The 27,501-nt window shown below is 45.3% G+C and overlaps 1 protein-coding gene across 4 annotated transcripts in view; it reads left to right on the top strand.

Moving 5' to 3' along the window:
- The first annotated feature begins 360 nt into the window (after positions 1-360).
- The window catches only part of LOC148028555 (Polynucleotidyl transferase, ribonuclease H fold protein with HRDC domain-containing protein), a 115,283-nt gene continuing 88,142 nt past the window's right edge, over positions 361-27,501 (top strand). For 2 of the 4 annotated variants that reach the window (XR_015692503.1, XM_087688830.1), the window contains exon 1: positions 361-786. Coding sequence is in view for 3 of the 4 variants with exons in the window: in XM_087688830.1 (XP_087544956.1) it covers positions 567-786 (220 nt within the window). In the remaining variant the exon portion in view is untranslated. The remainder of the gene's footprint in view (positions 787-27,501) is intronic. The other 2 variants (XM_087688831.1, XM_087688832.1) reach the window with 2 other exon arrangements.

The following is a 27,501-nucleotide window of genomic DNA, read 5'->3' as shown; positions in this document are numbered from 1 at the left end:
ACAAAGGTGGCTAGTCTTGAGTGGGGGCGGAGATGGGGTGGAGATAGTCCTGAGCGAAGGCAAATATGGAGTTACGCGGTGCAGAGATGGGGTGAGAGGAAAAGAAATGACATGATGGAGTCTCCTCCATCTCGACCTCAACTCCAGTTCGCCCAATTCGCACATCAGTTGGTCACTTCCATGACGAGAATTACAAAGCGAGGACTTGCCAATCATGGTTAGTTAAGGCACGTTCGAAATTGCACCAGGAGTGGGGTCCACAAACGTCCGTCACTTTGCGACTGTATCTTGGGCACCTAGTTTTAAATTTGGGCACGGGGTTCTCAATTGCAATATGGGTTTACTTCTTCTCGAGGGATCAATTACCGATATCGAGGAGCATAACCGAGGTGGTTCGTGCACGGTGCACCGTTGATCCCATCTCTTGTCACTTTATGTCAAACCTTGGTATTTCAAGGAATCAATGTCATTTCAATTTTCCATTTCCAGACGTGCGACGACCGCCATTACCTCTGACTCGTTACAATTAAAATCGAGATCTGGAGTGTCTGTCCTTCCGACAAGCCATGGCAACCAGACAGCAGCAGACTGCTGCCATCTTAGGCTCGCTGGCCGCTGTGTCAGTTGCCTTCCTCTGCTACTCCTACCTCTATTACTATCGGAGGAGGCGAAGCAGGCTCTCTTCTGTTCTGTGGATAGACGACAAGCCCCAGCGCGCCTTCAAAGTGGTTCTCGCCGACAATTCGCCGCAGCCTTTCGTCCACCTGCGCCGGGGTGACACTTCAGGTTAGCTTCTGTCGACAAGAAAGAGTGCTGGAAGCAGGCCTTGTGAGTGGATAATGAGGTGCAAACATGCTTTGATAATACACTTGTGAGTCCATACATGCTAGAAACATGCTTGAATGTGTTGGAAACATGTTTTCCAAGGAAAGAGTCTTGGAAACATGTCTTTGTCCGTGAGTGCATACATGTTTAGGCGGCTGTTGAAACTTTCACATTCTCTTGAGTATGATAAGAATGGCCTTAACAACTTCCATGTGATTGCGATCAGACACATGCACATCAAACAAGATACTTGGGTTCAAAACCCCTTGGTAGGAGTGCAAGTCCTAATCAAGAGGTCCTGATTTTGACACATACTCTGATCATTTTGTAGATTGTCAATGGTATGAATGCTAACCGTAGCCTATAGGCTTTTAGTTTAGAAGATACTCTTTTAGTCATTCAATAGATCATAGTTGTCAAGTACGAAAGGTATGATACGGTACAGTACAATAAAATACGGTAGTAATTGGTACCTTATGATTTTATAAGGTACGGTACGATATTAGTACGAAAAAAATTAAGATGATTTTTTAAATAATAAAAATCATAAATCATTAAATGATAGATCATAAAATACATGTTTAAAGTGGAAATAGCCATTTCATTACAGAATAAGATGAATACATAAGAGTGACTATCGTGGTCGCATGGGCTACGCAAAACATGTGATACATCATAAAACTACAATCTAGTATATCCGACAAAAAAAAAGAGAGACCTATATCATATGAATGATGAATCTATGATGAGGCATCACTATCATCATCATCATCAGAACCATCTGAGTGCTCATCAAGAGAGTCTGAATGACTCCTCGGTATCCGATGATGAGACACACTCATACTTATCCTCATTGATGAGGTTACCATCATCATCAAATGATGGCTTCCTAGGTGGCGGCTGTGTAGGCAAGAGGGGGATGTCATCATGAGGCACAGGATGTGAGCTACTAGAGCCTTGCCTTACATATGTTTGCAAGCCACTCGAACCACCTCTTCTCGATGATGGAGGGCGTCGAATGACCATGCCCTTGCTACCACCTACTCGGACTCCTCACCCACGAGCATGCTGACTGCGAGTGTCACGAGTATCTGTTGCTATAAGCTCTCTATAGAGCTCTGCAAAAATCATCTCGTTCACCTCCTTATGTACACTCGAGAGAGTGTCGCCCATCAATTTGAATGTATCAACATTCACCTACACAATGCAGTGATGCACGTAAGATTGATCATAATTCATTGTAAATGCTAAAGTCTAAATTGTAAAGTATAAAGTTTAAACTTCAAAGTTCAAAGTTTAAAAGTTTAAACAACAAATTTTAAATATTATGGTTAAGTGTTTAAACTTTACCTGCTTCGGACTACCCATGCTCATCATAGCCCTCATCATGCATAAGTTAGTGCGGCAATAGACTAGCCGCTCTAACTGTCGTATACTAAGCCGATTGTGAATCTTTGTATGAATGAGAGAATAGGCACTCCAGTTTCTCTCACATACACCCGAAGAGCAATCCTGGGCAAGGACCCTCATGGCTAAGGGCTGAAGGGTCTCTAGTGCGTATCCAAAGTTTTGCTACCAAAATAAAGGCTTCACAAGTGACTCTCTCCTCCAACAAGTGGGAGAAGCAAAAGCCACATGCCCTCTCTGATCAGCATAGCATCCTAGCTTCTCTAGCACTGCATTGTGGTCATCAACAGGGACCACACGAGTCAAATAAGCAAGCTGGTATGAACGAAACTCTCTATCATCCATGACTGCCGGTGACTTGTAGGCTGGATGTACCAATGCGGCAAAACCATGGATGGGCTTATGCATGTATGTCCTTCTCCTCTTTGCTATCTTTAAAATATGTGCATGTTGTCTTTGTGATCACTGTACAAGCACGTGCCCCTGTCAATGCCGCTCTAAAGAAGTGAACGAGAAGGCCCATGGTGGACCCCTCGCAATTACTTATATGTAACACCTTATAAAAGGGAGTCACAACAATGACAATGACACGGACTTTTCGCCAAAACTGCTCATCAAGGCACAAGCGCTGCATGGCTTTGGTCTCCTCTGTCTCATGCTCGTTCCACTCATTCCATAGAGTGGACACCACTGTTTGGTGCAAGGCGGACCGCACCTCATAAAGGCGCTCTAGCAATAACCACATGTAAGCAAAGCGAGTTGAAGAAGGCTTCTTCAACTCCTGTGTGCTATGCTCACGATACATTGCAAGCACCTTTACCTTTATCGTGAATAATGTGACAATTGATGTAGCTTTGTGGACCACCCTCTTCACCCACTTGAGCTTCCCAATGTCCTCCATGAGCAAGTCCAAACAATGATTTGCATATGGAGTCCACACAATTGTAGGGAACTTGGCCTCAAGCAAACGGCCCATGCGCCGACAATTCGATGCATTGTCGGTAACAACTTGCACCACATTTGAGGGGCCCACCTACAACCACAATTTGCAAATTACAAGTTATGTATAAATCAAATTTCAATTATGAATCATGATATTATTGTAATGAAAGAAAGTGAAACAAATTTAAAATGCAAATTGCAATGTATACCTCAATGATAGCTTGTTGAATGTGGCGGTAGATGAATGCGCCCGTTGTTTTTCTCCCTCTCTTGCCGGTATCTACGGCCCGTAAAAAGCAAGTGCCAAGTGGACATGAGACGAGTATGTTGATGATGCCTCGTTTCTTACAATCACTCCATGTGTCAGTGAGAATGGAGCAACCATATTTTATCCATGCGGCCCGAATAGGATCAAGGGCTCTATCAATCCTCTCCTTCTCTTCATCAATCTTGCTCGTCCTCATGTTGTTGTATGTGACATCGGTCCATCCTTCACATGGACCCACATTGGCAATGGCTTTTACTATCTTATTCCATTGCTCTTGCTTTAGGACATTAAAATGCAAGATTGCACTCAATCACTGTGTGTGCAATTTCAATGTCCGCAAGTCATTGCTTTTCTCTAAGAAAGGCAACCGATCCAGATGCGGACGTGGAGCCCCCACCACCAATGGTAGAGGTCTCTCCCGCATCGGTTGAAGATACACCCACATTGGATGCTTCCTCGTTAGTAGGTATAGGGATTGGTGCCGATAAGCCACTTCCTCCTCCTCTTGTGGATCCCCCTCTCATCTTGGCGAGAATCTCCTTTGCAATGTTTTGAGGGATCTCCTTGCATGGAGCAACTTGCCCCCCCATCTTGGAAAGATGTTGGAGAACCCGAGATGCACCACTTGTATAGCGCTTCCCGCAATACTTGCATGTCTAATGGTGGGAGTTGGACTTCTTTGTGTCCCTCTCCACATGGATCGCATGCAAATTGAAGGCCTCGTGCTTCTTACAAGTCATGGTACCAATGATGAATAAAGAGGTCCGAGAGAGAGAGATAGAGAGAGATGCTTGAGTCTTGAGTCTTGAAAGTTGAAAGGAAGGGAGACTTGAGAGGCCTGAGGGTTGGGGTAAAGTTGTGGGGTAAAGTTGAAAGAGCAAGAGTAAGAGAGAAGGAATGGAAGATGAGAATGGCAAATGCTTTGATAGGGTGTGGGATAGAGGCCCGAGGGGATGGGAGATGAGATTTGAGAATGGCAAATGCTTCGATAGGGTGCAGGAAAGAGGAAGATGAGAACGGTAACTTGTAAGTGCTTGCTGAATTTGTGTGGAAGCATGGAGAGGAGTACCTTTTGTAGATGAGAGAAGGGTCAAAGTTCAAAGTTTAAACAGTCAAAGAGAGAAGGAATCCAAAGAGAGGGCTGCAAGTTGGAGCCTGGAAGGAATCCAAAGAGGAGCACCTTTTGTATGGTTGGAATTTGAAAAAGGGGGGTGGGATGAGGTATTCAAGGCTTCCCACCCTCCCAAAAAGCGCAACAGTGCAGGAAAAGTGCGAAATGCGGGACGTGGGGGCGCAGGAAACGTGGAACAAGGACGCGCAGGCCAGGTGGCTGAAAGAGCCCAGTTTTAATGTACGAAAGCGTACCGTACGGTATCGTATAGACCTTACCGTACGGACTGTTTCGTACAACGTAGAGGCAACTATGCAATAGATGGTCAATGTGAAATCTTGAGGATACTCGTTTAATTACTTTATAGATTATTATTGTTAACCCTTACATGAACAAGGTGGAGAATCCGGAGAGTCTAAAACAAAAGACAAGGCCAAGGCAAAATTGAAACGGAAGACGAAGGCACATCAAGAAAAGTCTAGAAATACAAGAAGTGTAAAAAGTCCTAAATCAAGGAGAGAGGCGCACAGGAAAAAGCGCAAGTCAATACTTTTGTAAAAGGGTGCAAGATGCACCATGATTTATTTTAAGAGTGCCGGGCTCTCATCCATGCAAATTGTAAAGGTAGATGGACAGTAGAAAGGAAGCTAGGAAGATAGGAGGACAATGGTAAAAAGGGCCTAGGCTATAGCTGGCCATGTAAAAAAATAGTAAGGGGATGACCATTCAAAAGGGATTTATGATTTTGTATATAAAGTTGAAAAGTGAATGCCATGTAAAAAAAAATGGTAAGGGGATGACTGTCCAAAAGGAATTTATGGTTTTGTATATAAAGTTGAAAAGTGAATGAGAAGCTCATTCTTGTGTGTGGCCAAAAGTAGCTCTTCTCTTCTTCTTCTTCTTCTTCTTCTTCTTGTTCTTGCTTGCTTAAGCTTGTGCTTGAGAGAGGGAGTGTGAGAGTGTGAGGGTGAGGGACCGTGGTGGAGAAGCTCTTCATCTTCTCCTCTTTTTTTCTCTTCTTTGCTCTTGTCTTGTCTTGCTCTCGGCAATGGAGCTTGGAGCGTAGAGCTTGAGGATCGAGCTCTCTTGAAGCTTGCACTTGGATTGAGTAGCTACTGGAGTGCTCGGGAGAGGAGGCTACTCGATCGGGCATGGAGGTACACTTGTAGAGAGAGAGCGTGTCGGCTATATGAGATGTAGCCATTAGTGCTCGGCTTGAAACACTTAAAAGAATAAGCGATCCGTAGGTCTTGGCGGTTGAGCTTGAGCTCGCCTCTACAATCATTGTGAAATTTTGAAGAATCTAGTTTAGTCATTTTGTAGATACCCTTCATCAATAGTTTAATGGTTCATCCATGATGGGCTACTAGAGCTAAAGTCAATTGAATAGAAATGGTGGTGGAAGCGAATATCTCTAGATAGTCACTTGTTGCTTGCTATGCATAGCCCTTGGATATAAGCTAAGCCTTTTAGCTCTGTAAGGTATCATTTGAACAACCTTGACTATGTAGAGGAGGTTAATGTACTTGTTATTGGGTACATGATCTTCTCATGTGTTAGAGTGACATTGTTGAACCAATGATGATGGTTGCATTGTGTATATATGACAGGTGGCACCATTATAATTGCTCTCTAACATGATGGATGTTGTACAAGGTATGGTGGGCTTTCTTTATAGGCAATGTTTGGAAATCCATATCTAAAAGGACTCAACAATATCGATGTTAGAGGAATACGAGCATAGTAACATGGAATGGGGGGTGAAAACATGAAGAGAACGGGGTTGGGGACAAGGGATGGCTAAAAGCAGGGAATAGGGATAGGGGAGGGGAGGACATACATGAATAGCATTTAAAAATGTATGCATGTGATGTGGTGGGTGGATGCTCTGATACCATGTCAAAATAAGTGACGGTGTAAAGAGACAGTAGGGTTTGTAGGGAGCAACATAGAGTATGTACGGCAAACACTGAGAGAGACAGTAGGGTTTGTAGGGAGCAACATAGAGTATGTACAACAAACACTGAGAGAGAGGAGAAACTTCAAAACATAGAAGAACACGGTGATGATGCATTGAACTATGCTATGAGAAGAAAGGCTGATACAATGGAGCCGAAGCTCAAAAGATAACTGCATTGTCTTGTTCGAATTAGGCGGTAGTACCTGTGGGAATTTGCACAGTGAAGGGAGTGAAATGCAGTACTCCTGGTAGTGGGCTATTAAAGTAATCAGTGGAAGGTGAAGGACATTTGTTGAGGGAGTGAACCGCAGTTGTCTAATGCTGTCGGAGATGTGGTAGATGATTACCAGCTACTATCAAGGGAGCGAATTGCAATCCTTTGATGCGAGGGAGTGACGTGGGTATCAAAATGCAAATCCTAGAGTGCCAGAGTTGCCAAAGTTCAAAGGTAGGGATAATAGCCTTGTTTTTTTTTTGCAAATAAAGTGTGGCTAATTATATTACTTTAGAAAAAATTGAATACAAAGAAGTGCTCATGCTCAACAGCCTAGTTGGAGATGATGTAGGGTCACAGATATATCAAGTATATAAGCTGCTTAGGGTGGTCTAGGGGGGATGGGGCAAGAAGCCATGGACGGGGGATGTATCGCCAACTGGGGCTGCTTGCCTGCATCATGAAAAACATGGCCGCCCCAAGTGTGCATGAAATGAAAACGGAGCTCCTGACGAGCTCGAGACTCACCCTGCACTTGGTCCCATCGACTGCGGAGGGAGTGGATGATGGAGGTTTAGAGCTTTGCCAAAATCGCCTGTATTGAAAGTCTCTCCCTGCCAAAAATTTCCTGACACCGCGCCTTTTAGATGTGCCATCCGGTAAGACTCCCTATGATCTCCCATATCTCAAAACGGTCTATTGTGGGCTTCAGTACCTGGCGGATGGGTAGAGCCTCCAAATTGACCACTGTGCAAGACCCATCCTCAATGATGATCGTGTCGTGCATCCTGGCCTCATACAAAAGGTGACGGCTCTAGCTGACTGCTTGCCAGCAGAAAGCTTCCCATGAGATACATCCCAGGCTGGGTGCTATATGATGGAGAATGCGGCACGCTCCTCTCCACACAAGCTGCTCTGCCTCACACGACCAAAGGCAGTGCTTTGGAGTTTCCAGAACTTGTCGTGTGCAGCATTTACAACCTCCATCCTTCTGCATCTGGGCTAACCAACTCCCCACCGCCAGGCCTCCATGTGCCAATAGCCACAATAAATATGACACCCTTCTCGGCCTCTAGCTGTCCCATAGGCGGCGCCAGAAAGTTCACCGGAAAGCATTCGTGATGCTGTGCTTCGCCCAGTACCTGTTGCGCAAAGGCACCCAGTCCATGTTTTCTTGCATCATTACGTGTACCAATCCTGGCTGTGTACTCCAAGAACCTTGGTGGCTTCTTGGCGACTGTAGTGGCCGGCCATAACCACTCTCTAGGGTCCCACTCTAGGTCATCGAGTGGTTTGCCCTTCCAATCCAGAGGCGCCACTCCCAGAGCTCCTTCCAGAACACATAAGGGTCCAGATGCCATGACTTTCCCTAAAGGCCAACCACCCGAATCCTCCTCCACGAAAGGACACATAACCTCTCATCCTGCTGCCCTCTGTCAAGGACTAGACGCCCCTCCTCCTGTATGGTGAAGAAAGTCCCATGTGGGGTGCCGCCTACTCTATTTGCCACCTGTAGGGGGATGCCGGTTGGTGAAAATCTAGTGGCCCATACCTCACCGGGCTCTACCGGCTCTCGTATCGGGGGGTCAAGCTACTCCTAAGGTATGGCTGCGTCGATCTCCCTTCTCCTCAACTCAACTCCTCTTTGGCAACCTGATGCCCGCTGCAACACCTCTTGGTCCGCCATCTTGTACCTCCTACATTTTGATGGTACGAGTTAGGCTGGCCTCCCAACCAACCCATTGGATGTGGGGGCGCTTGCCAATCTATACCTCCTTTGATCTCTGACATGGGGGTTTTAGATCACCAGCTGGTGGTCTATCTCCTCCTGGCAACTTGGGGGGCTTTGAATGAGGGTCTTACGGAGGCCCTGCCACACCCAAAGTAGGCTGCCGAGAAAGGAGGATTTGGGGGGTGTGATCTATGCCATCGTGAAGATCCACCTCAAGAACGGCCTCCGATCACCACCAAGCCTCGGTCTGCACTCTTGGAGGCCCTCTTGCAATAGGACCTTCCATGTTTGCCTACTTGGTGTGAGACCGCGGACTACTAGCTTGCCCAAAAGGGCGAGACTCTGATACTCTGGGTCTATGATCCCAAGCCCTCCCTCCGACTGATGCCATATGATGGTCAGCCACGCCACCTTGGCCCGGGAGTCCCTGGAACTGTCGGACCCGGCCTAGAGAAAATTCCGCACAAGGCAGTGAAGCTGCACTACATAGGATGCAGAGAAATACTAATACGAGGCAATGTACCAAGCTGTCGCTAGGACCTGGTTAACCACTAGGGCTCGGCCCGCTAGGGAAAGGCGAGCAGTACTCCAATAAGTTAGCTTCCTCCGAATAGAGTCGGGGATTAGAAGAAATTGTTGGGCAAGAGTGATGTCGAGTTCCACCTGGAACCCTAAGTAATGGATAGTTTGCCCTCTGCACACCCACCTGAATCCCAAGTGGACACCCCACTCCGTGCTAGAGTCTAGGTCCGTAAGGAAACCAACCGACTTTCGCTAGTTGATTTTCGCTCCTGCTGGAATACAAAACACCTCGAGAGCTAGTCTCACTCTCTCCAACATTAGCTCATCGTCCTCTATGTATAGTGGTGTATCATTTGCATCCTCTGAGTCTAGTAGCTCCGTCTCCTCTCTCACTGGAAGTGGGAGGCTACGTAACCCGCTCACACGGGACTTGAGGAACTAAGACCGCCTCTGCAAAGAGTAGGAACAGATATGAGGCCAGAGGGCAGCCTTGCTGGACTGATCTCTCCAGCCAAAACTCCTCCCTTCGCCTGCCACCTATTAAAACCCTGCTAGTAGCCGATCTATAAAGTGCCGAGACCTTGTGGATCCATGTGTGGGGGAAGCCTAACCTCACCATGGTGCCCTCTAAGAAGTCCCAATCAACCCTGTCATAGGCTTTCTTGAAGTCTAGGAGTAGTATCGCCAGTCCCTGACCACTGTGTTGGGCCCACTCTGTCGCCTCAAAGAAGGTGAAGATGTTGTCAAGGATGCTCCTATCCTAGACAAAGCCTGTCTGTGTGTCATGAATGATGTTTGGAAGTATAGGGTGGAGTCGCTTACCAATCATCTTGGCTAGTGCCTTATAGGCCACTGACAATAGGGTGATTGGTCTCCACTGGGAAAGTTCCAACCGGTCTCTCCCTTTGGGTAGGAGACTGATAAGACTTGCTGATAGACTCCCTGGCATTCGGCCTGAGCTGAAGATCTCCTGGAAGGCTAGAACTAGGGGTCTTCACCACCTCCCAAAAGGTAGTGAAGAAGGCCTTGGAAAGGCCATCCTCTCTCGGGCATTTTTGCCCATCCTGTGTGTGGAAAGCCTCCTCTAGTTCCTTCTCTGTGAATGGGGCGAAGGGAGTGCTCCATCTCTGTGACGAGGGACAGGATGTGGTCCCAGACCTGCTGTTTGCATCGCTGTCCTTTGGCTGAGACTGTCTCCTGCTGAAAAAGGCGTCTGTAGTAGTCAGTGGCAATCTCCATCACCTCATTTGGGCTAGAGCAAATCCTCCCATATTGGTCCCAGAGGCTGTAAATCTGCTCTCCAAAGGTGTGAGGCTGATGCACTTGGAAGAACTCCCTGTACATCATGTCCCCCTTCTGTGCCCAAAAGGCTGTTGAGGTGCGGAAAGAAAACTCGGAGCACTTGTCCTCTAGGCTAGCTAGGGCCACTCATATGCGCACCTCCTGTGCGTGGAGGATGGGATCCCTTGGCGCCTCCTGTAGGAGTCTCTATGTGGCTACTAGGTCCCGTCGGAATGCTCTCTCCTCCTCCCAGCTTTGCTACCTGGCTTGTAGGGTTGCCTCTTGGTAGGTACTGCTCGACTTGACTAGGGCCTCTGCAACCTCCTCTGCGATGTGATCTCTCTTGCCCCATTTCTAGTCCAAATTTGCTCAATCTCTCTCTTCACCTCCTCCCTCCTGTAGATTGAGTCGTCAAAGATCTGGCAAGATCATGCGTTTAGGGCAGAGGCTGGGGGATCAAGTGTGAGGAGAACCAGGCAGTGATCAAACAAAGTGGTGCCTGCCAACTGCCCTACCTAGCCTCCACGAGAGCATCCCTACTCTCCCACATAAAACCTGTCTAGCCTCTCCAACAAAACTCTGCCTAGCTGCCTATATCCCCAAGAGAAATCTAGCGACCTCTCCCTTCTGTGAAAGGCAGGGTCTCTCCAAGCATCATGTGCTTCTACTGCTAGTAGGAAGACCTCCGATGCCTCCTGCTCCTCCCTAGCTATACCCTGGTAGTTTCTGCCTCTGCCTTGCTGGTCCTCTAAGGCCTCTAGGTTGTTGAAGTCTCCTCCAACGATCCACGAGTCCACCTCTGGGAGTCCTGCTACGATCTCCACTCAAAACTTGCTGCGTGCCCTAACCTCAGTAGGGGCATATACATTGAGGACTCCAAGGCATGAGTCCCCTATGTCCAATCTAATCCATAGAACTCTTCTTGCCACAATCATCGCATGATCCCGTACACAGGCGGTGAGGCTCGGGCAAATAGAGGTGCATATGCCTCCACTCTTGCCGTGGGCACCGATGGCGTGCTCCCAATATGTGTGTGAACTGCTTGGGAGTACCTTCCCAACCCGTTGGGACTGGGCGGGAGTGAGCTTGTGCTCCTTAGAAGTAGGATGCCAATCCGTCCGGCGAGGGCAAGCCTCAGCTCTTGTCGAACAATCAACTTCCTAGAACCAGGTGCCCCGCTATAGTGGAGGCTGTTCACATTCCAAGATGCAAGGTGTAAACTCATAGGGAAACCCGCGGCTGATCGAACAAGCATCTGTTCGGTGTGGAAGCTGTTGATGAGGAGGAAGAGCTATGAGGTATGGGATACGCTTTGCTGCAGGCTTGGACGGTAAACTCCATTCCCCCATGGTAGCCCTTGGCTAGACCATGGGGGTGATAGATGCACCTGGTGGTACCACTAGGGCATCTATTAGCTAGGCTGAGAGGTGTGATGCTGTACATTGGTAGAAACAGGCCGCCGGTGCCACGGGCCACTCGATCACATACATCGGAGCTCTCCATTGTGGAGGGGCTCGAAAGATAATGCTCAGATGTGGAACCTCAGCCCCGGCCCACCAATTTATGTCCATCATACAACCTGACCACTGTTGGGAGAAGAGTGCTAATCCTCCTTCTCCCATCCATTGGGAGATGTGGTTTGCCACATGATTCTTCACCTCCTCCTCTATCTGTGTCATCGTCTAGTCTCTTGTATGAGAGGTCTGAAGGAAGAATGCATAGTTTGGTCCATCCGATGGTGCTAGTAGATGGACCTTGTTGCTCCTTGACTTGCGTACCACGAAGATTTCCACCTCTAGAGGTAGTGGGAACTCTCCACGCTCCACAACTCTCAGGTAAGACACGGACCACTGCGAAAAAACTCATGTGGTAGCAGCTATGTCTGTCTCAGAAAAGTGCGACGGGCGGTATGGACCGATGAGCTGGTGGCTATGTGGGGAGGTGGGGGGCTAGCTGCTGGTGAGTGGAGGATGTCGGTGATGGGGATTCTCACCTCTTGGGGGGGGGGGGGGGGGATGGGTTGGGGGGGTCACCTGTACTGGGTGGGGATCAGGGGGATTGATCGGCAGGGAGGGATGGTTGGGGGGGGGGGGGGGGAGTATCGAGGGATGGTGGGGGGGGTCGGTGACACAAGGCGGGTGTGGAGGGGAGCCAGTGGCTCTGGAGGGGGAGGGGTTGTGGGCTAGAGTTGGGGGGGGGGCCGTGGGAGGGAGGGGAGGGGGGGTGTGGGGGATGTGGGCTCTGGGGTGAGGTGGCTTGTGACGCCTCCGTGGGGGTTGGGTGTGGAGGCATGTGGTCCTATCGGGTGGGATGAGGAGGGGGGGGCTGCGTGGTGTTCTTTCGGGGGGGACGCTCGCCCTCTTGCTTCATGCTGCCATGGTTGTGTCCAAGGGACTGACTGCAGCCCCCCCTGCCATCTCCCTCTTTGTCGTCTTTGGACACTTGTAAAGCCATTCTCGTCCACCTGTGGGCCTGTCAGCAACGCTGCCTTGGCTTCAAAGCGTGTACAGTTTGCTGACTGATGCCCAAAGTCATGGCAACGGAGGCACTGCCCTGGTTACCCAGTCACAGTAACCTGCTGCCTAAAAGAGTGTCTGCGCCTGCCCCGATCTCCAAAAACTGTGGTATATTCTCTCTCTTTCATTGCCACCCATACCTTCGGGACTCTTGTTGTTGTCACTGCGTCCGTGAAGGAAGCGAGGACAGTACCGAAGAGCCATCCAAAGTCCTCAACTAACTGGCGATACTCTACCGCCAGTCCAGGGAAGAGTAGGGTGACCGCATGTCTGAAGAACCTGTTGTGGAGCGTGAATGCCTCCACTGTGAAGCCACTGTACTAGGGGACCATGTAGATGGCCCCCTTTGTGGAAGCATAGGGTGAATTGGCCACTAGCTCACGAGCTGCGTCTGCCGAGGTGAGTCGTACCATGAAGATCCCTTGCCCCATGAGAATTGCCTCCACGATTTGTGCCGTACCAATGTGCAGCATGGAGTGAAGCCAATCCGAAAGTTGAGCCTTGGATGGGGAGTGTCCTATGACCTGACCAAAGATCTTTGTTTCTTTTAGCTTGGCACGGACTGCTAAGAGCTGTTTCTCAGAGGACGATGCGCAAGGTATTTGACTGGGAGGCACTCGCAAAATGCACCGGCATCTGACTAGAGGTTTCCATTGCGTGTCCCTACTGAGAATCTACCGACCACATTTCTGTATTGCCAGAGGGGGAGTGTTGCTGCAAGTGGAGGAAGCAACTGGAGGGGGAGGGAAGGGTCTATTTTCTGATGGCGGTGGAGGCACCGAGCGCCGCGGGTGATTACGTCAGATTGGAGCTGCACAGGTGGGGGGCGTGGAGCCGTAGGATGAAGGATAGCGGGTGCTTGGGGTGTTAGACTAGAGCTGTGGAGGCTGGTGGGTCTGAATCGTCTGACACTTGGGGCAGCGCGGGGGAGATACCAGGGCCGGGGGGGGGGGGGGGTTTAGCGCGAATGGGGTATAGGCGGGAGGGTCCACAGGAGGCGGCATGAGCCACAGGGCAGGGGGGGCGCACGATGGCGAGGAGAGGGAGGTGTAGCGTGATGGCGAGAAGGGAGAGGCGTAGTGTGATGGCGAGAAGGGGGGGGGGCAATGTGATGGTGAGGAGACAAGTGAGAGGAACCCCGGGGGGGGGGAGGGGGGGGAAATGGCCAGTTAGCGGGGGTGCTGTTCGATGGCTATTCGATGGCGGAGGCAAGGGCAGCAGCGCATTGGTAGGAGCAGATTCATTTTTCAACCTTGTAGGGAGAGTAGCCTAGATATTGATGCCAAGTGGATAATGATGATGCCATATGATGGAGGATGAGTTGGACTGCAAAAACGTAGGTCCTAGCAGCCCCTCTCATAGACAAATGATGCTAGGTGATGGAGGATGTGTGAGTCTGGGCTATGTTTGATATTACTGGATAATTTAGGTATTTTATAGTGGTCATTTTAGTGATTATTTAGGCATTTATTACTGGCCGATCAGCATTAAATGTTGGCTGACTAGCTGCCATATTTGGCATATTTTGGGTCTATTTATTTTGTGAATCCCCCTCCTCTCATTTAGTCATTATCATTCTTTAGATGGTCTTTTTGTTGGAGAGAGGAGCCAGTCCGGTGCCCATGCAGCCAGTGACTCACTGTTGTACGCGTCATTCTCATGTTTGGTATATGAATTCCATTTCCCGAGCATATCTTTGAGTTCTCTTCCTTCACAATGTTCTTTTGTTCTTTTGTTCTTTTGTTTCCTTTCTCTTTTATCTTGTGTTCAACAGTTTATTTCAGCACTTGTCTATGCTTTCATTGCTGCATCACTTTTGACATGGTATCAGATTGCAGGATCTAGGTTCTTGCTATGATTTTTTTGTTGATTATAGGTCTTTCTTTCCCCTATTGATTAGGCTTGCGTTTTTCAGACCAGCAACCTGTGTTTTCAGTCTACCCTTGGAGTTCAGCTTGCAATCGTCAGCTTGTGGCATTAAATGCTCCACCAGCCTGCATTTTTCGTTTTTTGCCCCTAACCATGGCTGGGGTGATTGTTTGTATAGGCCGTTTTTGCTGTTTTTGACTAGTTTTTCTTCATTTTGCATCAGTTGACCTTCGTTTTAATGAGAGTTTTGGTTGCACTGCATTTGAGCTCTCATTTTGTGAAGTATTTGCTGTTGGTTTGGCTGTATTCCCTCTCCGTATACTCTCTATCTTCTATCTTCTCATCTTCTCTCCAAATGGCTCCTCCGTACACTTCTATAGATGATAAGTTACATGGGCTTGACTATCTTACATGGAATGTTGTGATGAAAGCTTGGTTTGTGCAGAAGTGGCTTTGGTACATTATATGTGGAGCTATTCCTCGTCCTTAGCGTCCTTTTCCTCTTCTCGACGATTTTAATGAGGACAACCATGAGAAAGCTGTGCTTACATGGGATTCGGACGATGCATGTGTGTATTCTACACTACTTTGGTGTATCTCTAAAGAAGTTTTACCATAGAAACAGGAAATAGCCGTTCCAGCTTGTAGGAATGGCCTAATGCGTTCCAGACCCTTGGAGAAGGTGAAACGGCCAGGGAATGTTCCTTGCTGTTTCCAAGGCCGTTCCTTGTTGTTCCCCCTGCCGTTCCATGTTTGGAAAAGCTGTTCCAGGCCTGTTGACAAAAAATTTACGTTTTTTCATGGTTTTTCTTATTGCTTGTATCATACTCCTACCACATGTTCACCCATCTCCATCACCTAATGTGCACACACTAATCTCTCTCTCTCTCTCTCTCTCTCACACACACACACACACACACACACACACACACACACAGAGAATATTCAAAGTGTCAAGACAACCCACAAGCTAATCAGGAGTCCATGCAAAGTTCAAATTTGATGCATTATAGACTTGCAAATCACAATCAAATTTCAGCCTATTCTTCTCAATTCCAAGGTAATCATCTGTTTATATTGTCTAATTTCAAGGGAAATTGGGATAATTGGGGCAATTTTGAGCAATTTGGAGCTATGGGGTTAATCAAGTCAATAATGAGACACTTGGGTCGATTTGGAGAATGAGGGGTATTGGGACAATTAGAGGGACATTCTTTGGGGCAACTTGGGTCATGCAGAGTATATTTGGGGCACTTAAGACATGTGCCATTCCCCGCGTTCTCGTTCCCCCACCTTGGACGCTCCCCCTTGTCACAACTCTATAGAAACAGATTTTGTATTCTTTTTCATTAATTTGTCTGTATAATGATTTATTAAATTTGTTTCCTTTGCACTAATTAGATATAAAGAAAAGTGCATTGGAGCTGGCCACTGATGAGTGGTCACAGGTTATGGTGGACCCACGCGGTGGGTTAGAGAAAAGATAGTTCACACTTCCACCTATATGGCCCGATTAGGCGCCTATGACCAGAACTCACGCATATCACGGTTAGACTCGCACACAGAAAGGATTGATGCCTTGAAGTGTGGGCTAGATCCACCAGAACAGACAGTTACAATCAACAAGATGGCATGATCATGAAATGCTTGTACAATGTGCACGTGTGGGCTGAAAGCTTGAAATGCACATTTCTTTGCATAGGAAAGTCACATGAAGATTTTGATACCGTTTTTGCGATGTACACGGAAAAAGCTTTCATATGACACCCATATTGGGGGGTCCCTAAAATTTAAAAGGTCTCTAAATTTTAGGAGCCTCGAATTAGCCTAAAAATGCTAGTTCTAAAAAATAGGAATGTCATTCTAAAAATAGTAAATTCTGTACTCCGACTGTGCTTACTAAATTTGGTTGTTTCTATTCTTGACAGTATTCAGCCCAAAAAGGAAGGCCATAGAGAAGAGACAAGTGTCAAGACACTTGTCACACAAGTTTCCAAGTGTCCCACCACTTGTCACATCTCATGACATGTGGCTGGACACTTGTCTTGTGCTACTCCACTTTCTCCTTTTGTACTAGCTCTTCCCTCTCCTATAAATAAGATCTCGTTTTTCTTCATTCAGCATCATTTTTCTTTGCTGTAAACTCATGTACAACACCCACAGATAGCCAGAAATTGGCCCCATCCATCCCCATCATCATCCCCCACTTCTCCATTATCAAATTCCTTCATATTCCCTTTTCTATCATTGTTGTTTTACAGGACAGCAAGCCTGAATTCCTTACAGCACCTCCTTCTCGAGCTCTTCCTTCCATTTTAACGATGGAGAAAGGCTGATTTCCCCTCTTTCTTCTCTCATACTGTAAAGAAATCAGTTCTTATCATTGCATAATAGATAATGCACGTGTGTTTGTACATCTTTGCATGATCTTGTGAGAGTGAGAATTACTTCTCCTCACTCTCAGATTGATTGTAACTGAGCTCTTCCCTAAGGGACTTGGGTTGAGCAGAAATACATTCCTTCCGGGGGGGGTTGCCCATCTTCAACCCTCAATCTTGTCTCCATTACTTTTACATTTTCATGGCTGTAATTTTGTGAGTAATTTTCATTTTCAGCTTTAAGTGTTCATTCTCTTTTATATTAAATCTCGAAAACAAGCGAATATCATAATTGTTAAGCATACTACGTTGTTCGGGGCGTTTACAGTGGTATCAGAGCTTTGGCTCGGTCCTCACCCCAACAGTGGTAGTGCTTACAATTATAAGTTTGTTTGTTTTCAGCCCTTGGATTGACTGCTTGAGCATATTTTTCTTAGAGTCTCAATGGATCAGTCGAGTGCTATCCTGCAAGCCATTCAAAGTCTTAGAGAGGAGAATCAGCAAATTCGTGAGCAACTTCTCAAACTAGAAATAGTTGAGAATCCCAAAGAATTCAAGGAAAGAAGCCCATTTGCTTCAAGGAGACAAAGCCATACCAATGAAAGGAGCCGATCAAGAAATCCAACTATTTCTAAGAGGCAGTCCCATTCTACTTCAAGACAAAGAAAGAGATCGCGTCGAAGCTCATCCTCTTCTTCAAAGTCATCTGGCGCCTACTTTGATGGGCTCTCTTCTAGTGACGAAGAGTCACACCCTTTTCGTGAAAGACCTCATCATCGTCAAAGGTGTTGACATTCTTCACCCTCGTCTCCATCTTCATCCCCATCAAGCACTTCATCATCTTCAACCTCAAGATTCGGGCATGGACGAAGGCATAAGAAGAAGAAGAAAACTAAGTCACTATCTCAACTTGAAAAGAAAATTAAGTTCAGTATGTATGATGGTTTCCAAAATCCTGATCTTCTTCTGAAGTTTATTCGTCAATTTCAAATTTTGTATGGTCGTGACAAGTATAAAGAAAAAGAAAAGATTAAGTTTGCAGCTTTCCATTTGACCGACTTAGCCCATACTTGGTGGATGGGGTTGGAATATGATCATGCTGTCCCAAAATCATGGCGGTCCTTTGTTCGCATGATACAAAGCCAATTTTTTCCTGTTCATTTTAAAAGAGATGTAAAAATGGAATGGGATCGGCTTTGGCAAAGGAAAAATGAGTCACTTGGTGACTATACCAAGAGATTTTGGGAGCTACTTTTGAAGGTTCAACATTTCAAGAAGATCAGCAGTTCGCAAAAGCTTAGGAAGTTTCAAGGAGGTTTGCATTTTAAACGTCATACTGCTCTTAATCATTATCATTGTTCTAGTCTCAGGGAACTCATTGACCATGCTGAGACATGGAAAATGGAGCACAAAAAGCAACAAATCATTCCAAAAGAATGATAAGAAGAGAGTAGCTGATAATGAGGAGTATTCAGCCCCAAATGAAGAACAAAAACAACGGCTAAAGCAGCCATTAAATCAAAAGAAGATGAAGCCCTATGCACCTCCTAATGCTCCTCATTTTCACTCCAATCTATATCCACAAGCAAAGCAACTTTCCGAAGAAGAAAAGCAACGCTTCATGAAAGAAGGGAAGTGCTTTAAATGTGGACAAATAGGCCACATAGCGAAACAATGTCCAAACAAAAGACAAAGCAAGGTTTTTGACAACAAGCCTAAGTCGCCAGTGAAAATCAATGCTATCAGTGATGTAGTTGCAAACACAACTCACACTCCAGAGATGCGCAAATCATTAAAAGCTTGGGAACAGCTGCAAGGTAAGCAAGCACTATTCTTGATAGATCTTGGGGCGAATGAAAATGTCATTTCCTTGCAATTAGCTAAAGAGCTTGGATTAAAGAATGAAGAGATGGACACTCCGGCAGAAGTGCGCCAAGCTTTAAATGCCGATGAAGGCGACACAGTGAAGACTGTGACACCCTACATTGGCAAGCTCAAGTTTCAAATTCAAGGCTACAGTGACGAAGATACCTTCTGTATCGGAGACCTTGATGGTTGCGATGTGATTCTTGGCATGCCCTGGAATCATAGAGTAGATTCAACCATCTTCTCTCAGAAAAAGAAGGTAGAACTCACCAACAAAGGCAAGAAGTACGAGATCCAAGCTGGAGTTTTTGGAGACACCATACCTATGGTAAGCCATATGCAAGTCTCTAGAGTAATTAAGGATTGTGTTCAATGTTGTTTGCTTTATGTCATTGATGTAAAAGATAATATGAATGCTGAAAACCAAGAGCGACGTCAGCTCTTGGAAAAGTAAAAAGATTGTTTTTCGAAAGATCTTCCTTATCAGCTTCCCCCAGAAAGGCCAGAAGACCATCATATTGATATTATTCCAGGCAGTTCTCCTCCTAATATAGCACCATACCGTGTGAGTTGTCCTCAACAAGAAGAAATTAGAAAGCAAGTCGAAGACCTACTCAACCGTGGGCTAATTAGGCCAAGTAGCTCACCATTTTGTTCATCGGTTCTTCTTGTTCAAAAGAAAGATGGCACATTCAGGATGTGCATTGATTATCGAGCCCTCAACAAAATCACCATGAAGAATTGGTTTCCTATTCCCACAATTGACGACATTTTGGATCGTCTAGGAGGCTCAAAGGTTTTCAGTCGCATTGATCTAAAGAGTGGTTATCATCAAATTAGGGTAATACCACAAGATGTACACAAAACTGCTTTCCGCACTTCATACGGTCTTTATGAAGTCTTGGTGGTTACTTTCGGATTAATCAATGCACCAGCCACCTTTAATCGAACGATGGAGCGCATCTTTAGAGAGTATCGACAATATGTCTGTACTTTCTTTGATGATATTCTTGTCTTTAGCATGAATGAAGAGGAGCATCATCAGCACTTGGAGATTGTTCTACAATTACTTTAACAAAATCAACTCTTGGTAAATGGTAAAAAGAGTGAAATTTTCATGCATAAAATAAATTACCTTGGGCATGTCATCTCTTTTGAATTGATTTAGATGGATCTTGAAAAGATCAAGATAATCCAAGAATGGCCTCATCTTCATGATGTACATGAGGTGCGATCGTTTCTTGGCTTATGCTCTTATTACCGCCGCTTCATTAAGCATTTTGCACATATGGCTTCTTCACTTCATGACCTTACAAAGAAGAAGACCTCTTTCCAATGGAAGGAAAAAGAGAAGGCAGCCTTCACAAGACTAAAAATAGCTCTTACTTCTGGACCTGTTCTTGTCATTCCAGATTTGGTAAAACCATTTGTGGTGGAAGCAGATGCTTACAGAGATTGTATTGGCGCAGTGCTAAATCAAGAAGGCCATGCCGTAGCCTTTGAAAGCCGCCGTCTAAATGACGTGGAGAAAAGGTATGACATTTATGAAAAGGAGCTCTTAGCAGTGGTTCATGCTTTGAAGATATGGAAACATTATCTTTTAGGCAATGAATTCCTTATTAAAACTGATCATCAGAGCTTGAAGTATTTCAAGACTCAAAAGCATTTGCAGGAGAAATATGCAAGATGGGAAAATTTCTTGTCTATGTTTCATTTTCAAATTATGTACACTCCAGGGAAACAAAATGTAGTTGTTGATGCACTTTTTAGAGTGCCTCGCATTGCAACTATTACAGTGGCTCATCATGAAGATTTTCAGACGATGAAGAATACTTATGATGAAGATACCGATTTTGCAGCAATTTGGTCAAATTTACAGCAAGGAGGTTCTCATCCAGATTATTCCATCAAAGACGGTTACCTTCTTATGAACAATTGCCTTTGTGTCACTCTTCCTGTTCGACAAAAGGTGCTTAAAGAAAGTCTTGAACCCCCTTATGCAAGGCATAGATGGAGGGCAGCTACTCTAAGTGCAATTGAGCGCTACTTTTATTGGCCAACATTACGAAGAGATACACATAACTTCATTGAGGCTTGTCTAGTATGCCAAAAATCCAAGTATGATAGGTAGAAGACTCCAGGATTGTTGCAACCTCTTCCAGTGCCCAAAGATCCATGGGAATCTATCACAATGGATTTCATCTTAGGTATTCCAAGAACACCTCAAGGTCATGATATGATTTGGGTCATAATTGATCGATTCAGCAAGCAATCACATTTTATTTCATGTCATAAAACATTGAAATCCGCACAAGCTGCAAGACTTTTCATTCAACATATCTTCAGATTACATGGTATGCCTTCTGAGATCATTTCAGATAGAGACTCCAAATTCACAAGTAACTTTTGGTGTGCTTTATTTGAGAATTTGGAAACCACTTTAAAGTTCTCCTCAGCTTTTCATCCTCAAACTAACGGCTAAATAGAGGTGATGAATCTCACTCTTTTGGATATGTTGAAAGCTTATGTTAGTGAACATAAGTCACAATGGGAGAAATATCTTCCATTATTGAAGTTTGCTTACAACAATATAGTGCACTCATCCACAGGTAAAGCTCCAAATGAAATAGTACAGGGTAAAGTGATTCCTCCTCCAATTATTCGCACTAAAGATAAGATTTTTGCTGCTGATGAGTTTGCTTCAGATTTAAAAGCCGCAATGGATCAAGTTCGAGCCACTATCAAAGTTGCCCAAGATCGACAAAAGAAGTAAGCAGATAAACGAAGAAGACCTTTGGCTTTTGAAAAAGGTCAATATGTCTTGCTAAAGTTTGATAAAAGCAAGCTCAAACAAGGTTCCAGTCAAAATTCATCTTTTCCAAAGCTCTCCAATAGATACTTTGGACCCTTCAAAATGATTGAGAAAATAAATGAAGTTTCTTATCGACTTGAGCTTCCTGCTCATTGGAAAATACACAATGCTTTTCATGTAAGTTTGCTAAAACCTTACATAGGACCAGAACCAAAGGAACCCATTACTGAAGATCCCCCAGAAGTTGAAGAAACAGAGCAACTCTTGGAACTTGAACAGATTTTGTTTCACAAGGATCGAACCACGAGAAGTGGCCTTGTGACACGAAAATTCTTACTAAAATTCAAGAATCTACCCACAACAGATGCACAGTGGGTAGATGAAAAATTCATGAAGAATTACCCAGACATTCTTCAGCCATATCAAGAAGCTTTTCAGCTGAGGATAGCTGAATAAAAGCCAGAGGGCTGTCACAACTCTATAGAAACAGAATTTGTATCCTTTTTCATTAATTTGTCTATATAATGATTCATTAAATTTGTTTCCTTTGCACTAATTAGAGATAAAGAAAAGTGCATTGGAGCTGGCCATTGATGAGTGGTCACAGGTTATGGTGGACCCACGCGGTGGGTTAGAGAAAAGATAGTTCACACTTCCACCTATATGGCCCGATTGGGCTCCTGTGACCAGAACTCACGCATATCAGGGTTAGACTCGCACACAGAAAGGATTGATGCCTAGAAGTGTGGGCTGAAAGCTTGAAATGCACATTTCTTTGCATAGGAAAGTCACATGAAGATTCTGATACCGTTTTTGCGATGTACACGGAAAAAGCTTTCATATGATACCTATATTGGGGGGTCCCTAAATTTTAGGAGGTCCCTAAATTTTAGGAGCCTCGAATTAACCTTAAAATGCTAGTCCTAAAAAATAGGGATGTCATTCTAAAAATAGTAAATTCTGTACTCCGACTGTGCTTACTAAATTTGGTTGTTTCTATTCTTGACAGTATTTAGTCCAAAAAGGAAGGCCATAGAGAAGAGACAAGTGTCAAGACACTTGTCACACAAGTTTCCAAGTGCCCACCACTTGTCACATCTCATGACATGTGGCTGGACACTTGTCTTGTGCTACTCCACTTTCTCCTTTTGTACTAGCTCTTCCCTCTCCTATAAATAAGATCTCGTTTTTCTTCATTTAGCATCATTTTTCTTTGCTGTAAACTCATGTACAGCACCCACAGATAGCCAGAAACTGGCCCCATCCATCCCCATCATCATCCCCCACTTCTCCATTATCAAATTCCTCCATATTCCATTTTCTATCACTGCTGTTTTACAGGATAGCAAGCCTGTAAATTCATTACAGCACCTCCTTCTCAAGTTTTTTCTTCCATTTTAGCAACAAGAAGCAAGTCCTATCCATGTACTGCTAATCAACGATGGAGAAAGGCTGATTTCCCCTCTTTCTTTTCTCATACTGTAAAGAAATCAGTTCTTATCATTGCATAATAGATAATGCATGTGTGTTTGCACATCTTTGCATGATCTTGTGAGAGTGAGAATTACTTCTCCTCACTCTCAGGTTGATTGTAACTGAGCTCTTCCCTAAGTGACTTGGGTTGAGCAGAAATACATTCCTTTGGGGGGGGGGGGAGGGGGATTTGCCCATCTTCAACCCTCAATCTTGTCTCCATTACTTTTACATTTTCATGGCTGTAATTTTGTGAGTAATTTTCATTTTTAGCTTCAAGTGTTCATTCTCTTTTATATTAAATCTTGAAAACAAGCGAATATCATAATTATTAAGCATACTACGTTGTTCGGGGCGTTTACACCCCTATTCTAGGGGGTCCCCTTTCTCCTGTTTCAGGGATTCCCGTTTCCGTTCCCGTTCCCATTCCCCATTTCAAGTAACTATGTGTTCTACTGATAGTTACCTCTTGTAGAACATCCCTAGAGGTCTAGTCGAAGCTTCAGATGTTGTACGAAGCATCTTTCCCTATGCGTGTTGTGACCCTTTATGGACAGCTTCAAGAGATGAAGTTTGAGTCCAAGAACACCATTTAGTCATTCTTGGTTCGTATTATACAGATACAGGATTAGCTTCGACACATGCAATTTGCCCTTCTAGAGGCACATCTAGTGGGCAAGCTTCCCTCCAAGTTTGATGGAGTGGCGAATGCTTTGAGCGTAGACATTCTCTATACTTGTGAGCTTTACACATATCCTCGACGCTGCTTGAGCATGAGACATCTTTGCATTTACAGGGATGGCTCTCATCTCATTATAGCAGATCCAGTGAGGCCTTTACAGCTTTAGAGAGGGGTGATAGGAAGAAGAAGTCAAAGGCCCAGTGCTAGCACTGTGGTAAGAAGGGTCACTTGTGGAAGGACTGCAAGGAGTTAGTAGCCTTACGGAGGAAGAAAAAGAAACGGGATGCGGCCTCCTCTGATACGTCATTCTCTTTCTTAGACTCTGATTCCGATCCTCTGGCCAAGACGGAGTCTGTGGCATAGAAGGGATGTAGTTCTTCAAATCGCGGGAAGGGCTTGATTGCCCCTTCCTCAACTGCTTTTTAATCTAGGTGGTGCGGTTATTTCTCACAAGGATGTTCTTGACGCATTGACTGAAGTGTGATAAGTTCAAATCTTGGAGTTGGGATTGACATCTAGGCTCATGATGAGCTGTTTATTTGATAGAGAGCGGGCTTGGCTTCTAGTCTTGAGTTCACATGAGGGGACAGTTTGGCGGTCTTGGCCAAAGGCAAGGCATCCATGGTCCATATGTTTAGAGGCATTTTTGACAGCCTCATGACTCTCTGGTGCTAGAGAGAGTGTGTGAGAGGGTGGTGTGATGGGGTCGATCGCCCTCATCTATACAGGTATACAGGTGTATAGGTTCCAAAGAGGGATGTCCTTGATGCATCGACCTTCTCATAACCTATAGAAAGCACCTTTCTCGATCCATGATCGAGAATCCTGAAAGAATGTGCATCAAACTCAATCAATAGGCCAAAAGTACAAATCTTGTGCACGAAAAGCAAATGGTAACCCAAGCCTGGCACATAAAGCACCTTGAGAGGATGAGTACCATCTTGTCCATCTAGAATCAGTTGCATGTCACCCCTACCTTGGATGGAAATAGAAGAGCTATCTCCTATGAGAATTTGCCCATGCGAAGGCCGCAAATGGGCAATATCTGCAGAAGAAGGGGTCATGTGCCAAGAGGCACCACTGTCAACAATCCATTTGTGGGTGTGTGGGGCTGTCAATGCAGTAGTAGAAGCCTTTGGGCTTGATGCCTAAACCACCTACAAATGGAGGAAAGTAGCTGATGAGGAAGCAACCACTGCTCCAAAATCCTTTGAAGCCTTCTCCTTCTTGGTGTCCTTATCCTTGTCGAGGCAATCCTTCTTTCAGTGACCTATCTTGCCACGGATGTGACAAGTAGATTCCTTCTCTTTGTCCTTCTTTGGTTTGTTGTTGTTGTTCTTCTTCTTGTCCTTTCCCTTTTTTTGAGAAGATTGACTTGTCAAATGCCTCTATCTTGGAAGCATTCTACCCTTTAAATTGTTCCTTTGGTCCAAGACCATAGGAAACAACTCCTCCTAGATTCCCGTCCTGAAGCAATTAAGGCAGAGTAAAAGGCACCAAACCTAGGTGGTAATAGTGACAGAAGAGTTATTGCCATGTCTTCGGATGTGATCACCTTCCTTGCATTTTAAACTTGCATTTCAAGTTGCCATAGCTTGTTCATATGTTTCTATATAGAAGATGATTTGTTAGGGTTCAACATCCTCATGTGTACCTCCAAAGATACCTGTTTCATAACAGTCATTCGGTTGTACATCTAATCCATGTCTTCGGATGTGATCACCTTCCTTGCATTTTGAACTTGCATTTCAAGTTGCCATAGCTTGTTCACATGTTTCTGCATAGAAGATGACTTGTTAGGGTTCAACATCCTCATGTGTACCTCCAAAGATACCTGTTTCATAATAGTCATTCGGTTGTATATCTAATCAAGCTTGAGCCATATGTGCCTAGCCACTATCAAGTACTCAATATGGACAATCACGGCTTTAGTACATGAAAGGAAGAGGAAATAGTGGATGTAGGCATTCAGTTTATCCCAACACGTTTGAGCTTGTGCCAACAACGCCTTATCTTTTACAGATAGTTTGGATTCATCCTGCGATGGACGGTCAATAGCCTCCATGACAAGCTCCACCAAATCATAAGACTCCAGGATGGTGAGCATCATAACTCGTTAGATGTGGTAGTTCTCACCATCCAGCTTTTGATCTATAGGAAGAGTTGGTAGGACGGGATCCATGATCATCTGAAATTGTGGATCGGTGTCAGAAGACATCTTCACTTGCTATGTTTGCAAAAACATGACGGTAGGCCCCTTTGACTCTAGAATGCAGCTTGCTAGGGGTCTTCTCCGCTTGTCGCGCATCTTCTTCACCTGTTGGAGGCGATGAAAAGGTAAAATCTGCAATTGAAGGCTCAAAATGCAGCCTTCCTCCCTCCCGAACAGCAAAAACTCGTGGTAGCATCAGCAACTTTGCTTCTTTCTGGCACACCCATGCTCACCTCAGCCTTGTTCCAATGCATAGTCCTCTTGCTTGCCCTTGAACACTAATAAGGCAGCCTTGTGTTGCGCTGAAAACTCCTCTTTAGGTCTGCTCACGATCAATTAGTCTTTGCGCTGCTTTGATACCATGTCAGTGTGCAATAGTGGGGAAGCGTATGACCGAGATTGAGAGATAGAGTGAACATGTAGAGAAGAGAGAGAGAAAGAGACAAAAGAACACATATCTGCAATATGAAGAATGCTGAATAAGGAATGTAGAGATGTACACGGGCGCAGTGCATATGTCTGCGTATCTCCTCTCGATGATGTCACCCTGCTGTACACCTCGAAGTCTGCTGCAATCTCCACGATCTAGCTTGGAAATCTGCGATCTGAAGTACTTGAGTGTGTGCAGGTAGGCAAATATATATAGGCCCAATATTTGGTGCAGATCGGCTGCATTAAATGCAGCTGATTGTGCAAAAAACTGATCGATTGTGCAGACAGACTGTTTGACTGCTGACGTGGCATCTTGCGCTAACTGCCACGTGTGACAATGCCTTGTGCTGCCACATGGCACTCCAACAATAAATGCGATGATTGTACAGGCTATACAAACTGCCACGTGGGACCTGCAGCTCACAAACCGTGACAAACTTCTCTTGGATGCTTGTTTGACATGAAAATACATGAACATTGCCTAATCTCTAGGGGATGACCATATCTCTAACACATTTTCCAATGGTATCCATAGACTGAAACATTGATCCATCCCCAAAATAACATGGATGAGTGGATAGTTGAGGAATTGTTTGCTTTCCACGAGGAATATGCTGCACATTATTCCCTAATGGACAATCATCCTGATGAACTGGAGTTCCTTGGGCATTGAACATTAGAGGTGCTTGTGTATGAAATACTTTTGGTTGAAAAGATTGCCCATGAGCCTCGCTTGTTTGTTTAGAATGCAAAGCAACCTTTTTCCCTTCAACATCAGGAATTGACTGCATAAATTCAGCAAATTGGGGTTGCTGAATTAATTGCTGCAAGTTGACAACAACACTTGCCAACTGTGCCTTGAACATTGCATTTGCTTCTTGAGCACCTCGGACTTGTGGAGTTACATGTGATTGAGTTGATGCTCACCGATCACATTTGTTGCTCACTGTCCTGAAGCATTTTCAGCATTCAATGGCCCAAAATGCATGCATTTGCTCC

The sequence above is a fragment of the Lygodium microphyllum genome, chromosome 11 (genome assembly GCF_053477565.2).
Source record: "Lygodium microphyllum isolate KBCC chromosome 11, Lygodium_microphyllum_v1.1.10, whole genome shotgun sequence".
Classification (NCBI taxonomy): domain Eukaryota; kingdom Viridiplantae; phylum Streptophyta; class Polypodiopsida; order Schizaeales; family Lygodiaceae; genus Lygodium; species Lygodium microphyllum.
This window is presented reverse-complemented; position numbering and strand designations above follow the sequence as displayed.